Source organism: Camelus ferus, chromosome 24 (genome assembly GCF_009834535.1).
Source record: "Camelus ferus isolate YT-003-E chromosome 24, BCGSAC_Cfer_1.0, whole genome shotgun sequence".
NCBI classification, from domain to species: Eukaryota; Metazoa; Chordata; class Mammalia; order Artiodactyla; family Camelidae; genus Camelus; species Camelus ferus.
The window spans coordinates 9309566-9333139 of record NC_045719.1 but is presented as its reverse complement, the minus strand read 5'-3'; the positions used below and the strand labels follow the sequence as shown (position 1 = coordinate 9333139).

At 49.8% G+C, this 23574-nt stretch overlaps 1 protein-coding gene and 2 long non-coding RNA genes across 4 annotated transcripts in view; 1 reads left to right on the top strand and 2 right to left on the bottom strand.

Moving 5' to 3' along the window:
- CABLES1 (Cdk5 and Abl enzyme substrate 1) overlaps positions 1–23574 on the bottom strand; it is an 89743-nt gene that overhangs the window by 28605 nt on the left and 37564 nt on the right. For both annotated transcript variants that reach the window (XM_032467506.1, XM_006188766.2), the window contains exons 2-4: positions 23214–23285; positions 18455–18547; positions 5822–5899 (exon numbers count right to left, since the gene is read on the bottom strand). In XM_032467506.1, coding sequence (XP_032323397.1) covers positions 5822–5899; positions 18455–18547; positions 23214–23285 — 243 coding nt within the window. The remainder of the gene's footprint in view (positions 1–5821; positions 5900–18454; positions 18548–23213; positions 23286–23574) is intronic.
- Positions 7496–23574, top strand: part of LOC116659676 — a 27416-nt gene continuing 11337 nt past the window's right edge. Inside the window, exon 1 of the long non-coding RNA XR_004315043.1 lies at positions 7496–7676. This is a non-coding gene — a long non-coding RNA (uncharacterized LOC116659676). The remainder of the gene's footprint in view (positions 7677–23574) is intronic.
- LOC116659677 overlaps positions 23298–23574 on the bottom strand; it is a 13267-nt gene continuing 12990 nt past the window's right edge. Inside the window, exon 3 of the long non-coding RNA XR_004315044.1 lies at positions 23298–23574. This is a non-coding gene — a long non-coding RNA (uncharacterized LOC116659677).

Sequence of the window (23574 nt, the reverse complement as noted above, 5' to 3'; positions counted from 1 at the left end):
TTGTTCCTACGTGTCTATGCTGGTTTCTGCCTCTCCCAGACATTCCGTGAACTACCCCAAATCCACTGTCCCCCACCAACCGTCAGTGAGGATCCTGTTGTCTAAGTGGACCCCACACTATACTCCACCCCTCCATGCCCATTGCAGCCACTGTGGGTTCGCTCAGTAGGCACGACTCTGAACTCCTAACGTGAAAGAGGGAGGCAAAGGACAGTTACTGGAAGCATCTCATTTCATCTAAGGGATGTATTCCTGAAGTGCTGTATGTGAGCAAATTCTGTGGATCAAATAGTTTAAGAAATAAAATAAGAAAGCTTATTAAGAGAGAAAGCAAGCAAGTTCTTAACTGTAAAAAGCCCTGTCACCAATCCTTTTGTGAAGACAGGTATGGCGCTGAGAATACTAATCCTCTAATGTAAGCGTTCAGCACACTTTCTCAGAGAAGTCTTTTCCACACACAGGAGGAAGACCCTTACCAGTCCCTGAACCGCTTCTGGTGGTGCCTGTGGGACGACCTGGGAGCAGCTGGGAAAGTGCAGGGAGATGTGAGCCAGCAGCACGCCAGGGTCACCAGCCAGTCCCCCCGGGGGTCTGCACCAGGTCGACACCTGGAGAATGTGCCCACCTCCCCTCTCTCTGAACGCCTTCCTATTCCACAGTCGACAAATGCCCAGAGGGGAGAATTACACAGATTACTTTCCACCAGAGACTCCACCCAGAGATGCCTGGGGTTTGCCCTTGGAGGAGCCCGGGCTGCAGTGTAAACCAACGACCTCCAAAGCCTTCGGAAGGGAAGACCCAGCACCATGGCCACTGGGTCCCCAGGAGGTGGCGTTCCTGCGGCACATGACAGCCCCAAGTCACCCAGATGTGCACCTCTCAGCCAGGCCACCTGTGTGTCCCTGGCCCCAGGCCAGCAAGGTCAGCCCCGAGGCAGTGACGGTGCCAGGAACACCCTGGCACGAGCACTTGAGGGATGGCCTCTGTGGGGTCAGCTGGCCCCAAAGCAGAGCCTGCAGCCACCCAGCCTGCCCACCCCGCCCCCTGCCGCTGTGAAAGGGTAACCGGAGGACCCAGCTCAGGCGGTGGTTGTGGAGACTAAACAAGCAACTGCTTATAAAGCACTCAGAACAGTGCCTGGCACACCGTAAGCACTATTTACGTCTCAGCTTATGTTATTGCCTCTATTTGTCACGTTCACACATGTGTCTGACCACACGGTCAGCTAATCCTAAGGAAATACACTATTTTCTCGGATATCTGTATCTGTAAATCAAGGCAGGGAAGAACAGTTTGGAGACCACTGCACTTGCTAAGCCATCATCTGCTTCTAGAAATCACTTTGTGAATAATCCTGCTGCCAGCTTAGCATAAATCTGGTGACATGCAAAATGACCCCGAACATTTCCCACTGTTCTCAACGTAGGGATGACCGAGCCCCTTTCCTTGTAGCCCATACCTGGATAAAATGTACCCCCAAAGCTGTAAAAAGTCACCAGATCTGCACATTTTAAAAACTCAAATTTTGAACAGCTGGAGAGAAAAAAATTATTCAGATGTGAGCTCTAAAAGCAGCTGATGGCTGGTGAACAGCATGTCTCATTCATAAACTCCTTGTTCAACCAGACTTACAGCTCCCACGTTAGCAAAGCTGACAAGGACAAGGACACAGAGCAGGCATTCTGAACATGCAGCACCTTTGGAGCGGGTGGTCGAACCTCCCCACTGGACAAGGGAGGGAAGTGAGACCCTGGGGAAGGCTGAGTGAAGGGCCTGTGACAGAGACATCCCAGGACCAGGGCCTGGCCTCTCAGCAAAGCTCACTTCTTTCTGTCCCCTCCCCCTCAGTACACAGGCCTGAAGCTGCAGAGTCGGTCGGCAGTGGGATTCCAGCTCGGAAGCTGAAGTCTCTCAACGTGTCAGGCATGATGAGACCCCGCCTGGAAGTTCCCGCGGACCCAGACTGTCTGCTAGCATCCTGGGAAGTCATCACTGAGGCTGGAATAGCCTTCTCCCCCTCGCTGAGACCTCACACTTGTACTCCGGCTGAAGACCCACCTTCTGTGGGGAGCATGCCCCGATCCTTCAGTCCGAATTCACTCCACTCCTTCCTCTGTGCTCTGGCTGCACACTGCGCAGGGCTCACTGAATTGTCTGCTCTCTTGCTCAATGGTTAGTTTACTTACTAGCTTGTTTCTGTCTCCCACCATTAGGGGGTAGGCTCCCCAAGGAAAGAGGCATTTTCTTGTTCGCCGCTGATCCCTACTGCGCAGAACAGGGCCTGGCACATAGTAGGTTCAATGGACTTCCTGGGGTGAATGAATCAAGTCTGCCGTGCAGTGCTGGTACCTGCATGTCTACATGGGTGGCAGGCGGGGATGGCAATGGACTTGGAGGGGCGGGTGGGAGGCAATGTTTACACCCCTTCAGCTCATCAGTTCACAAGAACTGGGTGCTGGGCGAGCACGCCTTCCACGGCTGCTGGGAACTGGGGGCACGACCCAGGCAGAGAACGCGCACTTGGCCTGAGCCCCAGGACCCACGACGTAGGTGCAGCAGCACTCCCTTCTCAGGACAGGAAGGGAGACCCAGAGAGAAGGGCTTGTCCCAGGGCACACAGACAAAGGGACTTTACATAGCAAACACTTGGCTTTCACTGAAGCCTGTAGATTTATTGTGGACGTGGATGTTGACAAAGACCCGGAGGCAGTTCAAGTGCTCTGTAGCACCTGTTTGGCACTCCCCGGTTGTCTTGGTTTGGTTGTTCACATGTCCGGCTTCCCTGCTCAGTGACAAACTCCCGGACAGTGGCTCTTCCTCATCCCCGCCCCCTCCCTGCCTCCATCAGGGCCTCCCACTCACTAGGGGCAGAAGAAATCACCAAATGCATGAAGGCATGAATGGATGGGTGGATGGTAAAACTCTCCAAAGACTGGTCTGTCTGCTTCGGTCAACTGCTGTCAGGAGCCAAAATAAGTGATCAGTTTAGAACCAAGAACAAAGCTTTAAGGTCAGGGTGGGAGGGAGGGTAAACCAAGGTGTGAGAGCAGAAAACTCGGGAAGCTCCAGTGCAGCACGAGAAGCCGCAGAACAAAACCGGGAAGAGATAAGGCCGTCCTGAGGGCTGCTTCCACGCAGAGGAGGTTCAAGTACACAGTGGATGAACTTTGAGTTTCCTGTTTTTAAAACTGCCTTGGGCCGAATTTGGGACCGTACATTATCCCCTTCAGCAGGGGGGTTCGTGCTTATCTGGGAGAATCAGGCACACATGGCCTAGTCCACGTGCATACGTACAATGGAAACGTGGGCGCTAGAGACTGCAGGGTCAGCAGGCCGCGGTGGCCAGAGCCCGGGGCTGCGTTGCTGGGTCTGCTGCGGGTGGGCATGAGTTTCACCCCCCGTGCCTCAGGGGCCCGAGCTGCAGGGAGGTCATGCCATGTCACCTCTAAAGTCCTTTCCACCCTTGACATTCTATGACTTACGCCACAGAGAGGACGTCAGCATTTCTTCACGGTGGAAAGGTATTAGTTAGCATGTACATGAACTACAGTACTTAAAAATACTATATGTATATAACTTACTAGGATAAATGTTTTTATTATTTGAGTACAGCCGTTTCTCAATAATTAGTTTTTAAAAAACCATAATTATGATGTGGCAGTTGTTCATAAATAGGATATCTGATCATTAAAAAATTTAAAAAGCAGAATGCTTCTTAATCCTGCCACTAAGTTATGACACTGTGAGTTGCACTCAGAGTTTCTTACGTGAGAATTTAAGTAGGATACGCCGCAGAAACAGGCATGTTCTTTTCTCAGGCATTTACAAAAGATCCGAGTATGCATTTTGTTATAGAAAATGAACCCTTTTGCACTATGATTTCTTCATCTATGAAACCTGAAGGAGTGGTGCGTTTGAGTTTATTCATGTCTAGGATATACAGGTTATGTCCTGTGATCCCACACACTGGTTTTGCTTCTTTATCTGGGCCAACCGGCAGAATAGTGGTACGTCCTGTGACACACCCTCCTGAAACACACCAGCCCTTCCCAGCAGCGGGGAAGGAGACCTGGGCTCTGAGAGACCCCTGTTTCCCAGCACTCTCATGTGTCTCCCCTCTTGGCTTTAAGTTCCAGGAACCAGGACCATCTTTCACTACCTTTCCCCCCAGGACCTAGTCACATAGCAAGCACCCAGTGAATGAATGAATGGAACATAGCCAAGGAAAAAATACATTAATCAGAGAGGTCAGGCAGGGAAGCCCAGAAAAATAAGGCCAGCACCGCACTGAGCAGGCAGGTCCTGGCTGTGAGAGGTCGTACTTGCAGACAGCCTCCTGCTGATGATTCAGCTGCCCGGGAAGTGTGCTTACAGGCTGGTCACAGTCAAACACTCTGAGCCTGGGGGCTGCTACTTGTAACTGGGATTAATGAACTGGCCTTCCAGTCGCCCATAGGTCTGTGTGCTGGTACAAGCTACTGTCCCCAAGAAATGAGTCTGCTCTCAGGGGTGGCCAGACCCAGGACCATAGCAGGTTAAAAAGATAAAGAAAGCCTTTCTGTTTTTACTCTACATGGTAGAGTAGACGTCTCTTGAGGGCAGCCCGCTGGCCATGCCCAGGTGGTCCTTGAACCTCTGAGCTGCAGGATTTGCTTTACATTTTTTACGACACCTACTCTGCAAGGTTGTCATAAGGATGCAGATAATAAAGAGGACTGGCACGAAGTAAGTGCTCAATAAACAGTAAGATTATTGTTGCTCTTTAAGGCATGCATCTAATAAATGACTGACTCAGCATCCCACGAATAAAGATGCTCTCTGTCCTGTCCCGTGGACCTTACAGGGTAAAATTAAAAATAAGGACCATGGTGAATTTAACAGGCCAGAGGTCTGACAGGTGTGCAGGGGAAAGGGAAGGTCCTGGTGAATGGAGATGACCAGGCAGAGCCCATGGAAGATGCTAGAAGATAAATAAATGGTGGATCAGCACTGGGGCCATGCTCCCTCCTAAGGGGCAGTGGTCATGTGTTGTTGTTACAATGACTGGAGGGCAACCCCAGCATTCAGTCTGCAGAAACCAGAGCCGACATCCCCTAATGCTCCTGGCATCCTACGCAGGTAACTGTCCTGCCCTAAGTACCAGCAGCTCCCTGACAACAAACGGCATACAGTGGGTGCAGTGAACAGGTGAGGGGACAAGGAGTCAGACTCGGGGAGCAACGGCACAGAGTCTGGGGATGCAAATGAGGAGACAGGGCTCTGCCAGGTCAGAGCCTCACTTATCCACTTCTTTATAGAGCTTTAGAAGGACGGGCTTGTTGAACGAGAGAGTTGTGTGTTCCTCTGGCCTGTGGTGAATCACACAGCTCTGTTCCTGATACCACTTGGCTTTGATACTTGCTCCAGCTTGCTGGGCAGTGTCCAGCCCCAAGCCCAGGATGCAAGGAGGCAGGATGACCACATGATTTGTCCGACTCCTTTCCTGACCTACCTTTCTCCAAAAGTCGATGAGGCCCTGTGGGATGAGTGGGCCCCAAACTGCTCTGGCTTTACTGTATTGGAAGAGGTGACAAAAGGCATGTTTAGAAACAGCAGGTGGTATGGTAAGGACACACATGCACACGCACATGCGCAACAGTAACAAGGAAGCTTTCTGGCTGAAAAGAAAGTGGAACTTTTTTTCTCTTTCAAGTTTACAAATATTGAATTTGGAGTGTCAAAGCAACGCAAGGTCTTTGACATAGAAAGGGTGGCCACATTGCACACATGGAGTCAGAAGTTTTCACCCGGAGAACTACAAAGCAAGCATGCGTATACATACCCAACTTGGGCGTTGTCGCGATATGGCAGCACTGAAAATATACTACAGAAGGATCTTCTGCCACTGATAAGGACTATTCTAAAAAAAAAAAATAACAAATACACAAACTAAATGCAAAGGCTCTCAAATTAAAACAAAAATTCTATAGCAATTAAGCATTCATAGCTGTATCTGCGCACTCCCGCCCCCTCCCCTGACAGATGGCATTCTGCTCTCTTGCAAAATGCAACCTCAGCGCAGCAGAGGTCCGCTGCCTCTCCTTATCCAAATGTTAACGTGGTGAGACTCCGGCGAGGGTCTCCAAGGAGCACACATGAGTCCCCTCTCCGGTGAGAAGTGCTGGCTGTGGGCTGCACAGACAAGACGGAGCAGACGAGCTATGAGTCTGGGGGCCCAGTGCTGAGCAAACAGTCACGCCACATTTAAACCGTCCATTTCTACTTTGCAGTAAACAATGCAAGAGCAACAGCGCCAGAAACCGTGAGCAGGAAAGACACTCGGATTCCACTGTGATCATTCGGGTTTTTTATATGCTGGCAGCATGTTACGCTCTGAGAATAAACTGAGGGAACAATTACATAATCAGTCTTAGTCTCCATTCCTGCTATAAAGATACTACTGGAAACGGTTCTACATGAGCTCTTATGCAATCAAAGGCACTTAAAAATATTAAAAAAAAAACCTCAGAAATACTTATCCTGGCATCTGAGAATAACTTTTGCCAAAGAGAATTGCTGATGAAAAAAATGGGGAAACAGTGGAGGAGATTAAACACCAACATTCTTTAGCCCAATGGTAACACACATCAGATATGGAACTTACTGACTTTTGTAACCTTTTCCTTCAATAATCATAAAAATAAAACCAAGGGAAAACAGGAGTACTAACTCCATCAAGGTTTGGGTATTTTGACCTTGCTTTAAAATTGTGATGTTCAATTGTCTATGTGCTCAGGATAAAATCAGGTTCCCTGGCATGGTAACCTAGGCCCTCTCCTTTCCGCTCTCTCTGCTTCTGTGGCCTCAACACACAGGCACTACTTCCCCCTGCTCTTTATCACTCATCCATGCGAAAGTACTTGCAGTAGACCCACCTTTAAAAATCCCTGCTCTTTCCTATCTGTGTCTTCTGCATGTTATTTCTTCTGACTGTTACGTCCTACTAGGTACACTGGGTGAACTCCTATTTAATCTTCAAAACCCAGCTCACAAGTCACCTCCCCAAGAAACATTTCCCCCTCTTTCACTGAGTTACTCATTCCCTTTTTGGTGCTGCCCCCACTCATTTCCAATTCCAGCAGTGCCCTGATCACAATGTGCTACTAAACATTTGCTGCCCTTCTATTTTGGAGAACAAGTCTGAGGGTTGAGTCCATGGCAGCCCCTCTAGAAACACAATCTCGGCAATGCCAGGGTCAAAGTAGCACCTGAGTACCCGTTACCTGGAAGCCAGAACCAAAGCCACATTCCCAACTTCAAATACCAGCTCTGTCACCTTTGTATGACCTCAGGCATACACTGATTCTTCAGTTTCCTCCTCTAAAACCACAGGATAAAATCAGTAGCTCTCTTATCAGAATGTTGTAAAGAATAAATGAGTCCCCTACGAACTCATCTACAAAACAGAAACAGACGCTCAGAGTTTGTTAGCCACTATATATGCTTAACAAATGTTAGCCACTATATATAAAAATAGGTTTTTTAAAAAAGTTTCTTTTGTATAGCACAGGGAACTATGCTCAATATCTTGTAACAACCTTTAATGAGAAAAATATGAAAATGAATATATGCATGTATATGCATGGCAGGGACACTGTGCTGTAGATGTACAGGAGAGACTGACACATTGTAACTGAGTGAGTAAATGAGTCCCCATATGGGACAGCGCTCAGAACAGTGTCAGGCAAGTAATAAGCGTGCAATAAATATGCACTATTTTTACTGGGAATTGCCTTCTTGGGTTGAGGTAACAGCTGAAGGATGACACATGTGGCCTGTCACAAAGGTGTAACGGGCACACAGAAGTGCTTCTCTCCTCTCTCCTGGGAGATGGTTCTCATCAGATAGCAGAGACCCAACCGTGGTCACAGCTCCAAGGACAGAGGTGTCATGTCCATAGTGGGCCACCAGGGCCTAGAGGGCCGAGGGTTAGCTAAATCCTGGGCACACCACCCTGCTGGACACCAGCTCTCACTCACAGGGACAGGCAGCAGGGCTGTCCCTGCAGTGCCCAGGTCAACTGACTTTGGCAGACAGAATAATAGCTCACACCTGTCAAGTATTAATTAGGTGCCAGATTCTAAATGCCTGAACCAATGAGGTGGGAGAGAGTCAAGGGACAGAGGTGGCACACACACAGGGTGGCTGTCCGGGGACGTGAACCATGCTCTTAACCACCCCGGGCCTCAGGGCTTTGCTCTTCTCTAAGACTCACTAGGAAGCCTACTCCTGTGGGTGTGACCAGGCACCATGGATGCTCTCACCCAGACTTTCTAGGGCCCGCAGGTCACCAGGCGGAGCACAGGGTGGGGCCAGAGGGGGACCGAGCACAACAGCCCTGAGACTGGAGCTGCTGGAGCCCCGGGAGGCTCCTCCTCCCGCTGCACTCAGCCTGGACCCCTTTGGGGATGGAAGGATAGAGGGCCCCCGGGCACAGCCCCGCCACCGGCCCCCGCCACCCACCCAGGAAAAGCATCCGCATCTTCTGCAGGCAGGGGAAGGAATGCGTTGCACAGACCCAACAGGCTTAGTGTTCCTGCATTTCCTTCATCACTCAGTGCTCATGTGTCCTTCCTTCCCACACACAGAATCTGTTTGGACATTTTCAATACAACAAGAAAGTGAGACTGTAAGTGCATGTGAAATGTAAGCATTATTTCAAAGTTTCAAGCACAACGTGCCCTTGCGGTAAATGGCACGTAACTTTAATCGAGTGCTCGCACTGTGCGGTCCTCACCAGTCAGGTGCAGGAGAGGCTGGCAGCCTGGGTCTCACTCAGAAAAAAGCGTTATTCTTGTGCACAAGTCAAGTGTAGCCACTACAGTGTGGACTGTTTCCCAACAATTCCGGCAGGGTCAGTACTCCTCTGGCTGGCCATTCTCAAGCAGCTGGGGAAGACGGGAGGAAGGACGGAAGGCAGGAAGACTGCACTCGGGGGCACTTTCCTTCCATTCTTGGATCCAACCATCCCTAGACTCCTACTCTCTGCAGGGGCCAGAGGAGGAATCCAGAGTAGAGACCCGCCCCGCAGCTCTGCATCAGGTCTGCGGCGGTTCACACCCTGGGGGAGCTGAAAGTAGCCAGGGGAGCTCCCAGGACACATCCTACGTGTTTCCTGCAGCAGCTCTGAAGTCGGCAGGGCCTTCAGGCCTTAGGCAGAGGAGACAAGTATCAACTAGTGGTGAGCTCTTGTCTGTTTCCTGCACTAGTGACTTCAAACAGCGTGAATCTCAAGACAGGTCCCACGTGTCCAGAATCTGGAGGGTTCCTGTGAATTTGCAGCTCTGCTCTTTACAAGCACTGGGGCAACATCCATCATAATGGAGACGCTCAAGAAGAAAATCAGATTTGTTTACCTCCTCTGAGTGTATTTGTGAAAGAATTATATCAGATGCTAGTTGTCAGGAATGATGGAAGACAGCCAAACTCTATTTCCAGTGGGCTCCGGCGCTACACTTATCTTCTTCTATAACCAAATGGTATGCAAAGAGCCCACATAATTTTCCATCATGTGACCTGTAACACTTTACTTGGAGTCAAGATGACCAGAAAGCATTACACAGAAGATTAGGACTTCAAAAGAGGAATTAACTCCAGGAAGATGGGTCTTTTAAGGAATTAAAGATCATATTTCCACACAAACATCTGCCAGAGGGGGAAAACCAGCAAAAGAAACAGCTCCCCAGGGCTGCAGCTCACATGGGCAGAGCTTCCTCTGGACACACAATGTTTTCCAAGCCCTTCCAGGAAGCATGGAGAGTGCTCTGCTGCTGGAACGCTGTCCGACTTTCTTCTTACGTAGCTTCAATTCCAGACTTAGGAAAGTGTTTCTGGTATGAGGGAACTTGGAGCTTCAGACCACAAGCTTCCAAAAGCCAGGCTTTGCCCATGCGATCCTGGAGTGCTCAGGACGGCGTGGAGACGCACAGGGGCCCCGCCGTTGACATGGCCCTGCGGGCCACTTTCTCTGAGTCTGCTTTCAGCCCTGCAGCCCTGCACCCACAGTGTCAGGCCAGGCAACAGTCTAACGCCATCCAGGACCCTCAAGTGTTCTCTCTTACGCCAAAAGTTGGCTTCATGTTCTATTTCCAGAACCCTGGGGAGTGTCTGTTGGCTGTGAGAAGTTTTGATCTCTTCCAGGTGGAATATTCCATTTTAGCAAAGATATTCACTTAAGGACATAGAAACAGGCAACCAACTTCAATAGTTGGAGCAAAGAAAATCACATTGGCAACAATGCGGGAGAGCCCAGGGGTGTCGACGGCCCAGGGGTCCGTGCTAGGTACTGGACACACCTGTAGAAGCACCTTCTCAGATTCTGTTGTTCAATCCCTACACGTCTAGGAAGCGAGAAAGAACACACTCAGAAATGTTGGTGTTGTGGGTTGAATCGTGTTCCCCCAAAGGACATGTGGAAGTCCTAATCCCCAGTGTCTGTGGCCTTATTTGGAAATACGGTCTTTGCAGACGTCATCAGCTAGGATGAGGTCACGCTGGATTAGGGTGGGCTTTAGACCCAATGGCTGGACTTCATAAGGAGAGAGATTTGGAGACATCCAGACGAAAGCAGAGAGAAGGCCACGTGGTGACGGAGGCAGGGATGGGAGTAACGTGAAGGCCATGGATGCCAAGAACTGCCGGCAGCCACCAGAAGCAAGAAGAGGCGAGGGCTGATCCTTCACCGGAGCCTTCAGAGGGCACATGGCCTTGCTGGCACCTGGACTCCGGAGCTGTGAGGGGATGCATTTTTGTTGTTTAAAGCCAGCCAGTTTGCGATACTCTGGACGGCAGTCCTGGAGAAAGGAACCCGCTGGCCTTCAGCCACTTTCTTCCCAGCGCTGCTTGGTGCCACTTGCCACAGGTCCTCTGTGCACTGACGCAATGTTTGCTGGTGCCCAGAGACAAGATTCCAGACCAGGGGGCTGGCAGGAGGGGAGGAGCCCGTGGAGCAGAGGGACCTAGAAGCCCGAGCAAGCGGTGGGGCTGGGGCCTGCGACAAGTACCTGGGAGGAGCAGGATTCCGACAGGTGAGCTCAGGATGAAGGGAAACAGACCTACCCAATGACGTGTGAGGCCACACAGGGCACCGGAGCCAGGGGGGTCGGGGGACACAGAGCTGGCAAATTAGGCAGCAGAATGCATGTGAAGACCTACGCTGAGACCCACAAGTACGAGACGGTGGCATCGCCATCAGGGGAGGCGCCAGTCTTCTTATGCCCACTGCCAGCGCCACCACCCTCTCCACTGCCACCTCCATCACTGCTCACATCACTACGATGACACTGCAGGACTTCGCTGCCTGCTAAGGTAAGGTGTACCCTGTCCTACAATCCAGGACGTGGTGGAAGATTTCTGAGAAACAAGTTACACGATCTGCCTCGCCTCCTCCCTCCTTTCCACAAATACTTTCGGATCACTTAATCTGTGCCAGTCCCTGTGCGAGGTGCTGGGGACCTGCAGATGCAGGACACGGGCAAGGGCTCATCCTCACGAGGCTTATGGTTGGGTGGGAGACAGTTACACAAGGGTGTGACTTTCCTGACTGGGGAGTAGAGGGCGCTGTCGAGCACACTGCAGGGTTAATCTAGCCCAAAGGAGGCTAGGTGGGCTTCCTGGAGGAAGTGACAGCTAAATGAGACCTTAGGGAAGGGGGGCACCAGGCTATAAAGAGAAGATACGCTGGCAGAGGGACTGGTATGAGTCAAGGCTGGGAGGAGGAGCGGAAGGCCTATTTGAGGCACTGAGTGTGCATTAAAACTCTCCTGACTTCCGCTGCCTGACCCAACAGGGTCTCCATTCCTCTGTAGGTCACTGTGACCAACACCTACCACACACGCAAAGCTCAGGCCGGAAGGCTGCTCTAGAACGCCCACTCCGAGCTGCACCCTCGCTCGGATCAGTCGGGATGCCCCCCGTCTGTTTATTCCAGCTGTACTTGCTGGTGACACTTGTCCTTGTTCATTAAAGATTGCACAAACTAATGACATGCGAAAACAAACACAGGAAAGAAGGGCTTGTTTCTATGTAAAAAACAACAATAACACCGATTGCTTTAAAATATATTCAAACAAGACAAGTCACTGGAAAAATCTGCCACTGAGATAGGTGTGGGCAGCTATAAAAGATAAGGAAAGAATTGTAAAACTCCAAAAGGATTTTGCACTGAGTTTCTTGGGTCACTCTAAAGAAGTCCAGTCTGGGCAAAGCAGCAGCGGGTGGGAATGATGACGTGTGTGAGGTCAACGCCACAGACTCCGCTCGGGGGCCCCAGTGCAAAGAAAGACCTGGCATCAAGCCCCTGTTAGAACAGATGACCCCCAGCATGCCTTAAATTAAAGCACGGTGTTTAAACTACCTATGTCACTTCTGTGGGGTTTTTTCCCCAGCATTTACTAATCTCTTCCCTCAACCAAGCAATTAGGGTAAATAATTCAGCAGGGCTGGACCTGGGGCTCGGGGGGCCTGGAGTGGTTACGGCAGCGATGGTGGCTGGGCCGTGGCTAAAGGGGCACCCCCCGGGATGGGTTCATGCGGTGAGAAGAGAGGGGTCTGGGAGGGGGGACAGACAGCAGAGATCACATGTGCAGCGAGAGAGACTAGGGGACAGCGGGGGTGCCGGGCTGCCATGTGCCTTGTTCCATGGCGCTGGCTGACACGACAGAAGTCAATCATCTCCCGGTTCTGGAGGCCGAAAGTCCGAGCTCCAGGCTTCAAGGGCTAGGCTCCCTCTGATGAAGGCACGAGGTGGGATGTGTTCCCAGCACCTCTCCCAGACTCTGGGAGTCCCTTGGCTTGTGCAACAGAACACCAGCCCTTACAGGGGCGTGTGGCGTTCTCCCTGTGTGCACATCCATCTCCAAGTTCCCCCCTTTTATAAGGACAGTCAGATTAGATTAGGGGTCCACACTGCTCCAGCTCAATCTCAACTAACTACAACTGCCATGACTCTGTTTCCAAGCAAGGTCACACTCTGAGGTACAGAGGGCTGGGGCTCGGCATGTGAATTTGAGGGGACACAGTCCAGCCCATAACAGGGAGGCACGGGGAGAACACGTGGAGTGTGGTGTCACGGAGGTCACACCCTCTCATCCGTGCTCCTCGACAGCACGTGGAGCCGTGTCCTGAGCGCGGCCCCGGCCCTGAGCCGTCTGCTGGCGCTGACGATGGCTTTCTTCCCAGACTGCCGCGTACCACTGGTGGGGACCAAGGTCTGGTCTCCCCCAGGCTCACAGGCCCTCTTGCCAAGCAGAGAGTTGAAACCCAGGGAAGGTTCTCTCCAACTCCGAAATCTTTTTTCTGTGACTCACTTTATTTCCTGTAAATCAAACTGGTTGAAAAGAAGCAACAAGCATTCCTAGGCCGAGAGCTTTCCAGCAACGTACATGGGCGCACCAGAAGCACCAGGCACAGCTGCTCTCAAAGGAGTTTCTCTCAAAAGCCTCGTGCAGAGTCATAGGAAAAGCCAGCATCCCCTCCATGCTTCTTAACGAGGCATGGATAAGAAAACCGCCATAACCCCTGCATGTGGTGCTGACCAGCACCAGCCCCAGCTCCTCCCTCCCTCCCACGGTCACTGCACCAGAGAAGAAGCGGAGGAAAATCAACGGGTCAGCCATGTTTGAAAGCAGCGCTGGGGGACACTTTGGTGCATAAGAGGCTGGGCTCAGGAGTCTCAGTGAGGTTTGGGGTGATTAAAGGCTCCTCCAAGTCTATCCGTTCGCCGTCCTTCAGGACTGAGGTTTCACTGACAATGGGTTGTAGACAATGAAGATACAGATAAAGATGCTTCCCTGCCAGCCTCTTGCTGCTTGGGGGATGGAGGAGTCTAGGCTTTTAATAAAGAACAAAAGTTCTGGGAGGGGAAAGCCTGCTTGGGAAAAGGCAGATGTTGCACGGAGCCTCACACAAGATGCCCAACATCTGTTGGAAGGGACAGATTTGTTTCAGGGAGAAAAGGCGATAATGTTTTTGTCCTATCTAGATGGCCTGTCCGGAGCTGGTAACTTGTTGCTTTGTTTTTTTGAAACGTGCCACTTCCTCTGACTCATTCTTCAAAGTAAACTAAGCTGTCAGAAGGGAACTGCTGAGATGCCAAACAAGGTCTTACTTCAGTTGTTACCCATTCCCCTAGTTCCCTCCAAAATGTTCAGTATGAAAAAGAAAAGCTACACCTTGACTGCAGTCGCTGCACCTTTTTGACCAGATAAAAGGTGTCGGAATCTTTCATACTTTTGTTTTTCCGAATGAGTTCAGACTTTAAAGGCACAACGCTAGCTCACTTCTCTGTCCACTCCCATCTCAAATCCTTTTAAGTCTCTTTGAAAATTCCTTTCAAGGGACGAGACAGCCCAGTCCAGTCACTGCCAAGAGCACTTCTCTGCCTGTTCAGAATGAAATGGTTCTCACAGCTGACCCAGGAGGCGGCCACTTCCGGTGCACGTGGTGGCCATCACTTGTGTACAAGGCAGACATTCGAAAACCAGATGACTTCAAAAGGATGCAAAATAATGCCTGTGGGAGGGAGACGCCCACTGGAAACCAGGGCTCTGGTCTCCCATCGCTCTCAAAGACAAATGTTTTTGAGTCTCCGGAGAGTTGAAAGCGCCAAGAGGAGATGTTCTTTCATAACAGGACCATGAGGGTCACTGGACATAAATGTCCTTACAGCCCCTGGCTAATCGTCGGTCTCCATGCTCAGAATCTCCGCCTTCCACTCTGATCCAGTTCCACCTGGCCAGGAATCAGCTTTCCGTTGGCACCAGCTGGCCTCCTGATGTTTGTCATTTTCAAGGGTGTCTCCTCCCCAAGGACCAAGATCTGTCTTCACGTCTGGTCAACGTCCTCACCCCGCAGACAGCGGGCTGTCAGTGAAGACACAGATTGGAGTGAACGGTGACTGGATCCTCTCTACTAACTAAGCAGCAGCTCCCAGTCCCCAGCCACGGTCCTCAGGATGGTCACAGGCCCATTCCAGACTCTATGGCCCAGGGCCTTGGACCCCTGTCCGTCGTGACAAATTGTTTACTCATACATGTGTGAACAGTCTTTTAAAAACCTCAAGTCATTTTTGAACTTCATATCAAAATAAATTCACTCTTAGAAGACAATACACAATACTCTCACACTCTTTAATTTTCTATAAGAATAAGTTTACCAAAGAAGACCTGCGATGCTTGCCCTGGATTTTTGGTTGGCCAAAGTGCTCCTGTTCAAACGCAAGCCAGATCACATCAGTCCTCTACTCAGCCCCCTCCACGGCTCCCATCTCACTCACAGAGCAAGCAGACGACTTCCAATCCCCCCCAGGACTTCCCAGGGCAAGTCTCGTCCTCCTCTCTCCCTCTGTCTATTCCACCCATAGTTCCTCGGGCACACCTCCTGCATTCTGGCCTCAGCCCCTCTGCAACTGCTGTTCCACCCACCCCGAATGCTCTTCCCCGCTGGTCCCGCACGGGGCTGGCTCCCTCACCTCCTTCACAGGTCTGCTCAGAGTTCTCCCCATCAGTGGCACCCCACATGCCCCAATCCCGCACCCCCTGAGCTGCTTCAGTTCCCCTCCCTGGCACGTCCATCCCACCTCTGATGGGATGCAGTCACTTGTCTACCGTCTGCCGCCAACAAGACTATAACTCCTTGAAGCAGGCTCACTGTCTGCTTCACTCACAGATGCACCCCATCACTTAAAACAGTGCCAGCACAGAGCAGGTGTCAGCACCTCAGTGCTGAAAGGACTGGACCCAGGCGTCACCGCATCCTTCATTGCTGAGAAGCTGCTTTATTAGGAACCATCTGCCTGGATGCGCTTGCCTCCTTCCAGAAAGGAGCTGCTCAGTGCTGGTCAGAGGTCACAAGGAGGCTCTGGATTGGGGCACAAGTCGGGGCTGGAGCAGGGACCAGCCTGCCCATCTGGGAGGATGCCGGCTGCGGGCCTCCGGCTCTGAGCAGGCTCCCTTTCAGTCTCTCGTCCCGGCTGCAGGAGGAGGCAGACACGCCAGTACTCAGGCCGCTCTGTGCTCAATCCAGATGGACCTTGCAGCTCTCTAATGAACACCTCCAGGCTTCTCTGTGAAGCCTCGCTCCTCCCAGCTCAGGCAGGCAAACATGAGTTGAGTGGCTCCAGCACCGGCTGCAGGAATGCCCCCTCTGGTGTGGTGCTGTGTACAGGCGCCACGCACCTGAGGAGGGGGAATCAGAGTCCCCCACTCCTCCACCACCACACCAGTCCCAGCCCCTCCCTTCTGAGAGCGCACCCAGGTTCCCTCCTGCCCATCACCCTGCACTGCATCCCACCCACCTGCCCCTGGCCACCTCCAACAGGACGATCTCACACCTGCTGCCCAGCTGCAGTGGGGGAGTCTCCTCCCCTCCTGGAAAGGCTGGGTCCCCTCCTCCCACTCATCAGCTCTTGACCACAATTTCCTTCTGTCACTTCAGAAATCAGTTTCTTCCTGGCACCCTCCTGAGTTCTTTCTTTCATCTGTCTAAGAACAGTCCATCCCTGCTAATAAATCAACCAGAGGGAGGAAGGAGACCACCTCCAGCCCTTTCATCTTCTCCGGCACAGAAAAAGCAGCCCTCACCTGGGCAGGCACAACCAGCCGCCACCGCAGCCTAGTCTGTGCTGGGGGCTTCCTGCCCTAAACTCCAGTCCTCAGATCTTCAGATAAGCTAACAGTCGCTCCTGATTCCCTCTGAAAATTCCCCAGCAAAACTACCAGCAACTGTGTGCTTTCTGGACTGTCTACAGTTGTTTCTGGGTCAAGGATGTGCTGGGGAAGGCAGCTTCGTAATATACACTGGCAATCTCATTAGTCCAAATCTTTTATTAACTACTTCCTCTTACTACAAACCATGCCAGGTAATTATCTGACTTTGTATCCTCGACAGCATTGAGAAGTGGAGAATACTATTAGTTTGGCACACTTTTTGGCTTTGTCATTGATTTTATTTAGGAATTTAAGGCTTTTTATGTTTACTTTATGGTTCAAGAGACTATAGACAAAAACACCAATATAAATAAATGATGAATAATTATTCTAAAAAATGGCATAAATAAGGTTTGGATTCAGTAAGTAAGAGCCACAAAAGGAAAACATTGTGGTTAAGTGAAAAGGCACAATAAATGTGACAGTGAAAGTCAGGGTGAGAGAGAGAAACTCAGAATATTCTATTTCACAGATGACAGTTGGGTGCATTTTAACTAAAGCTCTGTACTTAAGATAGGAATACATACTGACTATGTAAAAATTATTTGATGAGCGAGCTCGATTTTGCCATTCTGAAATCACTGAGTAGCTATAAAATTATGGTCTCTATTCAAGTGAGGTTTAAAAAGTAAGTATAAACTCTAAGGAAAACAAGTCTTTAAACACTATAATTGTTAGTATTGGTTATTCAGGCTGCACAGTGTATCTTACACCAAATTATAGTAGTGCTGGGCCTTAATCATTCCACAAGTCTCACTTTTTTAGCAATTTTCATTTGGTACAGATTAGAGAGTATTATGGGGCCCATATGATCTTCTGTAAATCAGGAGATCAAACAAAATGTTCTTTGTGGCGGGACCTCTGCTCTGGGATGGCGTCTCTAACTCTCTTATTCAAGGGGAACTACCATCCAGGTCACAGGTCAGTGAGGAGGAGCTGCCCCCAGGGGTACAGAGCATCAGGGGACCCCAAGCGGTCTTGGAGTTCTGTTCCCAGCTTCCATGAATGGTATTAGCCTTCCAATCATAAGAAATACTGGCGATAAAGATTCACATCTACTTGTTGCCGGGAGAGTTTTAATACCAAGGTCACGTACATTTCAACCATGGTCTTTTTCATTGAACAGCATTTTCCAAATGAGCAGCTCTTTCCTGGAGGAGCATGTGCTCCAGACGTCAGCAGGGCCAGGAACCTGAATGGGGACCCAGGAAGAATCTGCTGGCAAAGTGGTGACTCTCCTTTCTAAATGAGTATCATCAAAGAGGGAGCCAAACCTGACTTCAGGCACAGAGCTGGTGGGTCATTTACTGACCGGAGTGCACAGCCCTGGCGAAGAAAGAAAACAAAACCCAACAAAGCAGAAAAAGACAGAAAGAAACAACCAAAAAGAAAAAAAAAATCCCCCCCAAAACTCAACTGTTCTTCTGTTCAAAGTTTCTTAATAAAAATATATTTCAGTACTATTAAAAATTCAGTTTTAGTCAGTCTAAAAATCTCACCCAGCCTTTGGCTGCACTATTTTCTGCGGACTTCTTTGGAGGATTCTGGCGGGAGTGGGGCGGGAAGAGTCGTCTTGGGGAAGGTCACACGAGACCCCGCTCATCTTCCTCGGCGAGGTCTGGCCGTTCAGACGGCCCCCTCCGCCCTTCCCACTGGGCCCACCCGCTCCTACAGCAGGGAGGCTGGGGCAGCTTTCATTAGAGTGGTACCTGCCATTCCTCGTATCATGTTGCCGCATGTTCTTGATAAAATGAATCTTCTTAAAGTTCTTTGGTCTGGGCGAACCTGAGAGTGTTCGACATCTGAAAAATAAAGTCATTTCGAAAACAGTCAAGTTGCCTGGCAGGCAGCTGAGACATCTCCACACAAAGACAGGAAGGAAAGACCAGACAAATGGTTTGAGTCACCCCAAGGATAATGAGGATGATATGGCTGGAAGCAAGGAAGTTTAAAAAAAAAACCCAACGACAGACAACTTCCTTGATAATACTGATAATAATTTATATGGGCCTCTGAAGAGCCAGCTAATGAGAACTACTGTCCTCAGTTACAGTAACATAACCTACACAGATTCCAAGACATTAGTGTTTTTGTCATCTTAAAAAGAATTCTCCTGTATCAGCAAAGGTAACGGGTACAGAAAACTGTAAATGCAACGAATTTAGAGGTGGGAAAAACACAGGAAAATTCAGTTTAAAAACAATCCTGAATCTCTTTTTTTTTCCCCCATAGCTGGACTCTGGTCCGAACAATCTGGACAGTTTCCTCAATTCTCAACTTGGCTATGCCTGGAAGTCGCAGCTTTACTTTGAAAGAGAATCTGAGACCCAATTAGTGGCTGTTTTCTTTCTTTAAAGATAAATTTTAAATAAATATTTGTTGAACAAAATGACTTGGGTTCCAATTAATTTTTCCTAGGCTATATGACATGTGCTTGTACTACAGGGATGACAGAATTAAGGCCGAAAAGATCTTACTCGTGTATGTATTTTTTCTAAGATGCACGACAGTAACAACAACTAGGAAAAAAGCAAAAAACCCAACAAACGAGAATCTGAAATCTGGTCTTGCCTCGAGAAAGGGAGCAATGACTTTTCTAGTTGGGTTTCTACTACCAAAAGTTTTCAGTTACTTAAATCTTTCTGACCACAGACCCCGAGGTCTGGCTCCTGCCAGCGGACATGGGTGCCTGAGAACTTAGGCTTCCTGGGGCCTTGGGTCTCAAGGAAGGAAGGCCCAGTCGCGTCCACGCCACCTGAGCAGAGTCCACAGCACACTTTCACAGCCCACCTGGCCTTCCCAGCATCCACCCCAAACTCACTACTGACCCTGACCCGTCATGAGGGGTATGTTCAGATCCCTCCCTGGGGCTGCTGTGAGACTTCGATGTGACCGTTTTCACAAGAGCTTCATACACGGCCAAGTGACATGTTCAAATACCAATATTCATGTTCACACATATGTACACACATGTGAATGTTCATATGCACAGTTCAAGTGTTGTGATTATTATTAAGACCTTTAACTACAAAGGGTGCATACTTTGTCTCCTATATTTTTAAAACTGCAGCCCTTATTAAGGGCCCTGAGTTTCCAGTTTTAAATAGATTCTTTCAAAGATGTGCAGAGCCCCGCCAGAGGGCATTTCACAGATGCTTCCTGTGGATCTCAGGAGGGGTTTGAATAGAGAATGGCACCCACCAATCTTCCTCACCATGCCAAGCTTCCAAACCCAGATTTAGCCTCCTTGGGGTCCAAGGGGATAGGGCTTCACTCTGCCTTCTTGGGGCAGCTATTTGGAGGCAGGACCCGGCACCCCAAACTGCTCAGTTCTACCTCCAGAATGACTGTTAAGAGTCTGCAGCCGCCCAAGGTCCCCAACTGTCTCACACACAACAGAAGGTTCTAGAAACATGTAATCACTGGAAAGAGGAGAATCTCTGAAAGATAAGGGTGTGCTTCCACTGGTTTCTGGGCAGAACCAAGTGTTTAGGAGCATCCTCACACCCTCACCCCATTCCCCCTGCAAATGCAGACCTTCCTGGACCCACCAGTCTCAAGGCAGGGGGCCAAGAGCTAGACTGTGAAGGTACCTTCCTACTTCCCCAGCGGCTGGATGCTGGTACAGGTCCCAGCTCAGAGGAAGGATGACCCCAAGCTGCTCCCTGCCTCCCATTCCTGCAGAAACAGGTGCTGTTGCTCTCAGGTTTGGGCACAAAATTCCCCATCCTGCTGGAGCCAGAAGTCGGCAAAAGGGGTCCAGGTGACTGTCAGCACCAGTAATCACTGTGGTGCAGCAGCCTGTACCCATCACCCCAGACAGGCTGGAAATGGGCAGGTGGTGGTGACTGCCACACCTGCCGCAGCTGAACTGAGGTTCTTCTGGACACCTAGTAGAGATGGCCTAGGTCCTTACTTCTAGGATACCAGGTAACCCCAGGCAAAGTGGAAAACTCCTCAGCCTAAACCCTCTCACTGCAAACGCCCAGTTCTTAGAGTTCAAGGTGGATATAGAAACTAACTTATTAACTGTGATGTGAAAAGCAAGACTTTTAAAAGGATAACTTAACAGAGGTGCTTTATTTTGATATCAGCACCCAATTCTAACTGCATATGCTACTGACCTAGCCCTTCCATCAGTGAGCTGTTTGTTGCCTTGTGCTTTTTTTTTTAAGCATTCAGCTACCCCCCACCCCCCGAATCTAAGAAAGGCTTTAAGAGAATTGTGGCTGTTAGCAACAATTGCCAAGGAAACTGGAAGAGTAAGCACTCAGGTTGCGGCAGGTTAAGCAAAGCAGGAATTAATTTCAAAGCTGCCTGCATTAACGTGTAAATACTCATTCAAAACCATACATTTTAAGTGGTGCAAAATTAAATTAGGATAGAATTAAATTAATAACTAATTTAATGAAAGTTTAGCTCTTTCTTGTTAGCACTGATTACAGGATACATTTAATTATGCAAAAGGTTTTTAATAGATGCCTTGGAGCAGTTTGTTCTTCTATATGCTAAGCTTAGAAGCAAGTTGGGCTAATAACCTTCTGCCTCCACATTTCCCAAAACATTTCAGCGTCATTACTGGTACATTCATTACTGGTACATACAGAATCTGGAAAGGACCTCAGAGAACAGCTGATCTGCCCCTCCCATTTTACAGATGGGAAAACCAAGGCCCCAGAGTAGGTAAGTGAATTTCTAAAGCCATGTAACCAGTTAGTGGAAGAATCGGGCCAAGAATTCAAGTCCCCTGTCTCCCAAACTAACATCCCTTCTGCTATTTTTATTCCTTAGGAACAAGTAAGTCTTTAAGTAAATATTACAATTTTTTTAAATCAAAAAGTTCCATTAAAGAAAATAAAGACTTCGTAACCTGCTCAACTCCCTTGATTTCTGACTTATTTTTTAAACTTTATGTTTACACAAGATTTGTTGGAAATTAAGAACAGCATTCTGTGAGTAAGAGTTGGAGGAAGTTACAGTGAGTACAGATAAGCCGTTTTTGCTCTGCTCGTTTGTGCTGTCACAGGACGGGGGGCTGGAGGGCAGAGGACCAGCCAAGGCGGATGTGAGAGGCGGACACAGGGCTGATGGGCCAGGAGCACAGCGAACAGCTCCCCCTCCGGCCCCCTGCTCCACCTGGAATCCCTGAGGAGGGAGCAGTTCATAGCCTGTGACTTTTTTTAACCTAGTTTCCTTGACTGTGGCTCCTTGTAGCCTCTCCAAACCCCAGGGCCTTCGCAGTTCTGTTCACTGATTGGCACTGATTGTACTCCAATGCCAAAGCCACTGACATTTCCCCCTCACTCTCGCTGACTACTTTGGGCCACTTGCACAGGGCCACGTGGCACACAGCCACATGCCACTCAGCCTAAGATGGTCCCAGAGGTTATGTATGTTTTCTAAAACACTTTAAAAGTGGAAATTGGACTGTCTGGCCTTGACTTTCTCCTTGGAAAGATGTCGGTGATGAGAGTCATAGTCACTGATGCTCCTGATCACATCCCAGCCCTCTCTATGCTCCACCCTTTGTCCAGACAGTGTGTGGACATGACCTGTAGCCTGGGAGTGAAGCTCCGGGCAGGGAAGAAGCCAGCTCCAAGGCGAGATGTCTCCCTCCACATCAGCTCCCTACCAGGCTGAAAGGGAGGAGGAGCCAGGGACTCTGGGGTCCTGGCCAGCGGCCAAAGCACGAGGGGTGCAGATGTGGGTTCCAGAGGGGCTGGCACAAGTGGCCTCCCCCTCTGCAGCCTGCCATGCAGCCCCTGTGGAGCCACAGCTTCCAATCGCACCCCACAGGGTCCCACCTCGCCTCAGCTCCTCCTGCAGGGAAGAGCTCCCCACCCTGCCAGCCCAGCTGCAGGAGGCGTGGCGTGTGCCTCCCGCACTCAAGGAGGGCCGGGTGGACCGCAGTGCAGAGGGGGCCATTGGATAGATGCAGGACTACAGGAAGGAGAGCTGCCAGTCAGAGGCTCGGCACAGCTCAGCAACTGCTGTCACCCAAAAAAAGATGCCTTGAAAGCACTTTTCTAATCCAGAGGGAGAAACTGGATGCTTTCAGCCCCAAGGGAGCACTAACAGTGATCCTAATCAAGCTCCCCAACCAACACCTGGCCGCAGAGGAACACTGCAGGCACCTGCTAATGAAGTCAGGGACTGTGACAATTGCATCACCGCTTCTGGGAAAGCTGGGGCCACGACGCGCTCTCCTTCATCAACAGCAATTTTCAAAATAAACGGGAAATAGCACCAGAATTTGCATGCAAACTGCACTACTCTGTTACATAATTGGGATTTCATAGTTCCAATGTTCCAAAGCGTTTGGTTTCCAAACAAGTCTGGGGATCAAATTGTAACTTTTAAAATTCAATTCTGTAGATCAAGAACTTAAAAAAAAAAAAAACCCAAACTTTGGCTGCCATCTTGTATTGCAGACCATTCACATAACATAAATGCAACCCCAAAACTCACCTCCGTAGAGGGGCGTTCTCCTCAATATCTTCTAGGGTCTCCAAGGACGATCTCTGGGAGATGAGGCGACGTCTGCAGAGAGAAGGAAAAAGTCTAGAAGTTAAAACTGCATTTTGAAATGCATTGAGCATTTCTGTAAATCTAAAACTATTCTTAAAAAAAGAAAGTCTGTTAAAAAAAAAAAATTGGTCAAAACATGTCTTTAAGAGGCTGCCGTATTCCCAGCCTGTATCCTGAATGCCAAGCACATATTGGTCGGCTGAATCCTGAGCTTTCTCCCTGGTCCTAGGGCTGCTCTGTGGTGATTAGGGAACTGGCGGATTCTTTTCATGCTGCCAAAAGACAGAACAAGACAAGTTGC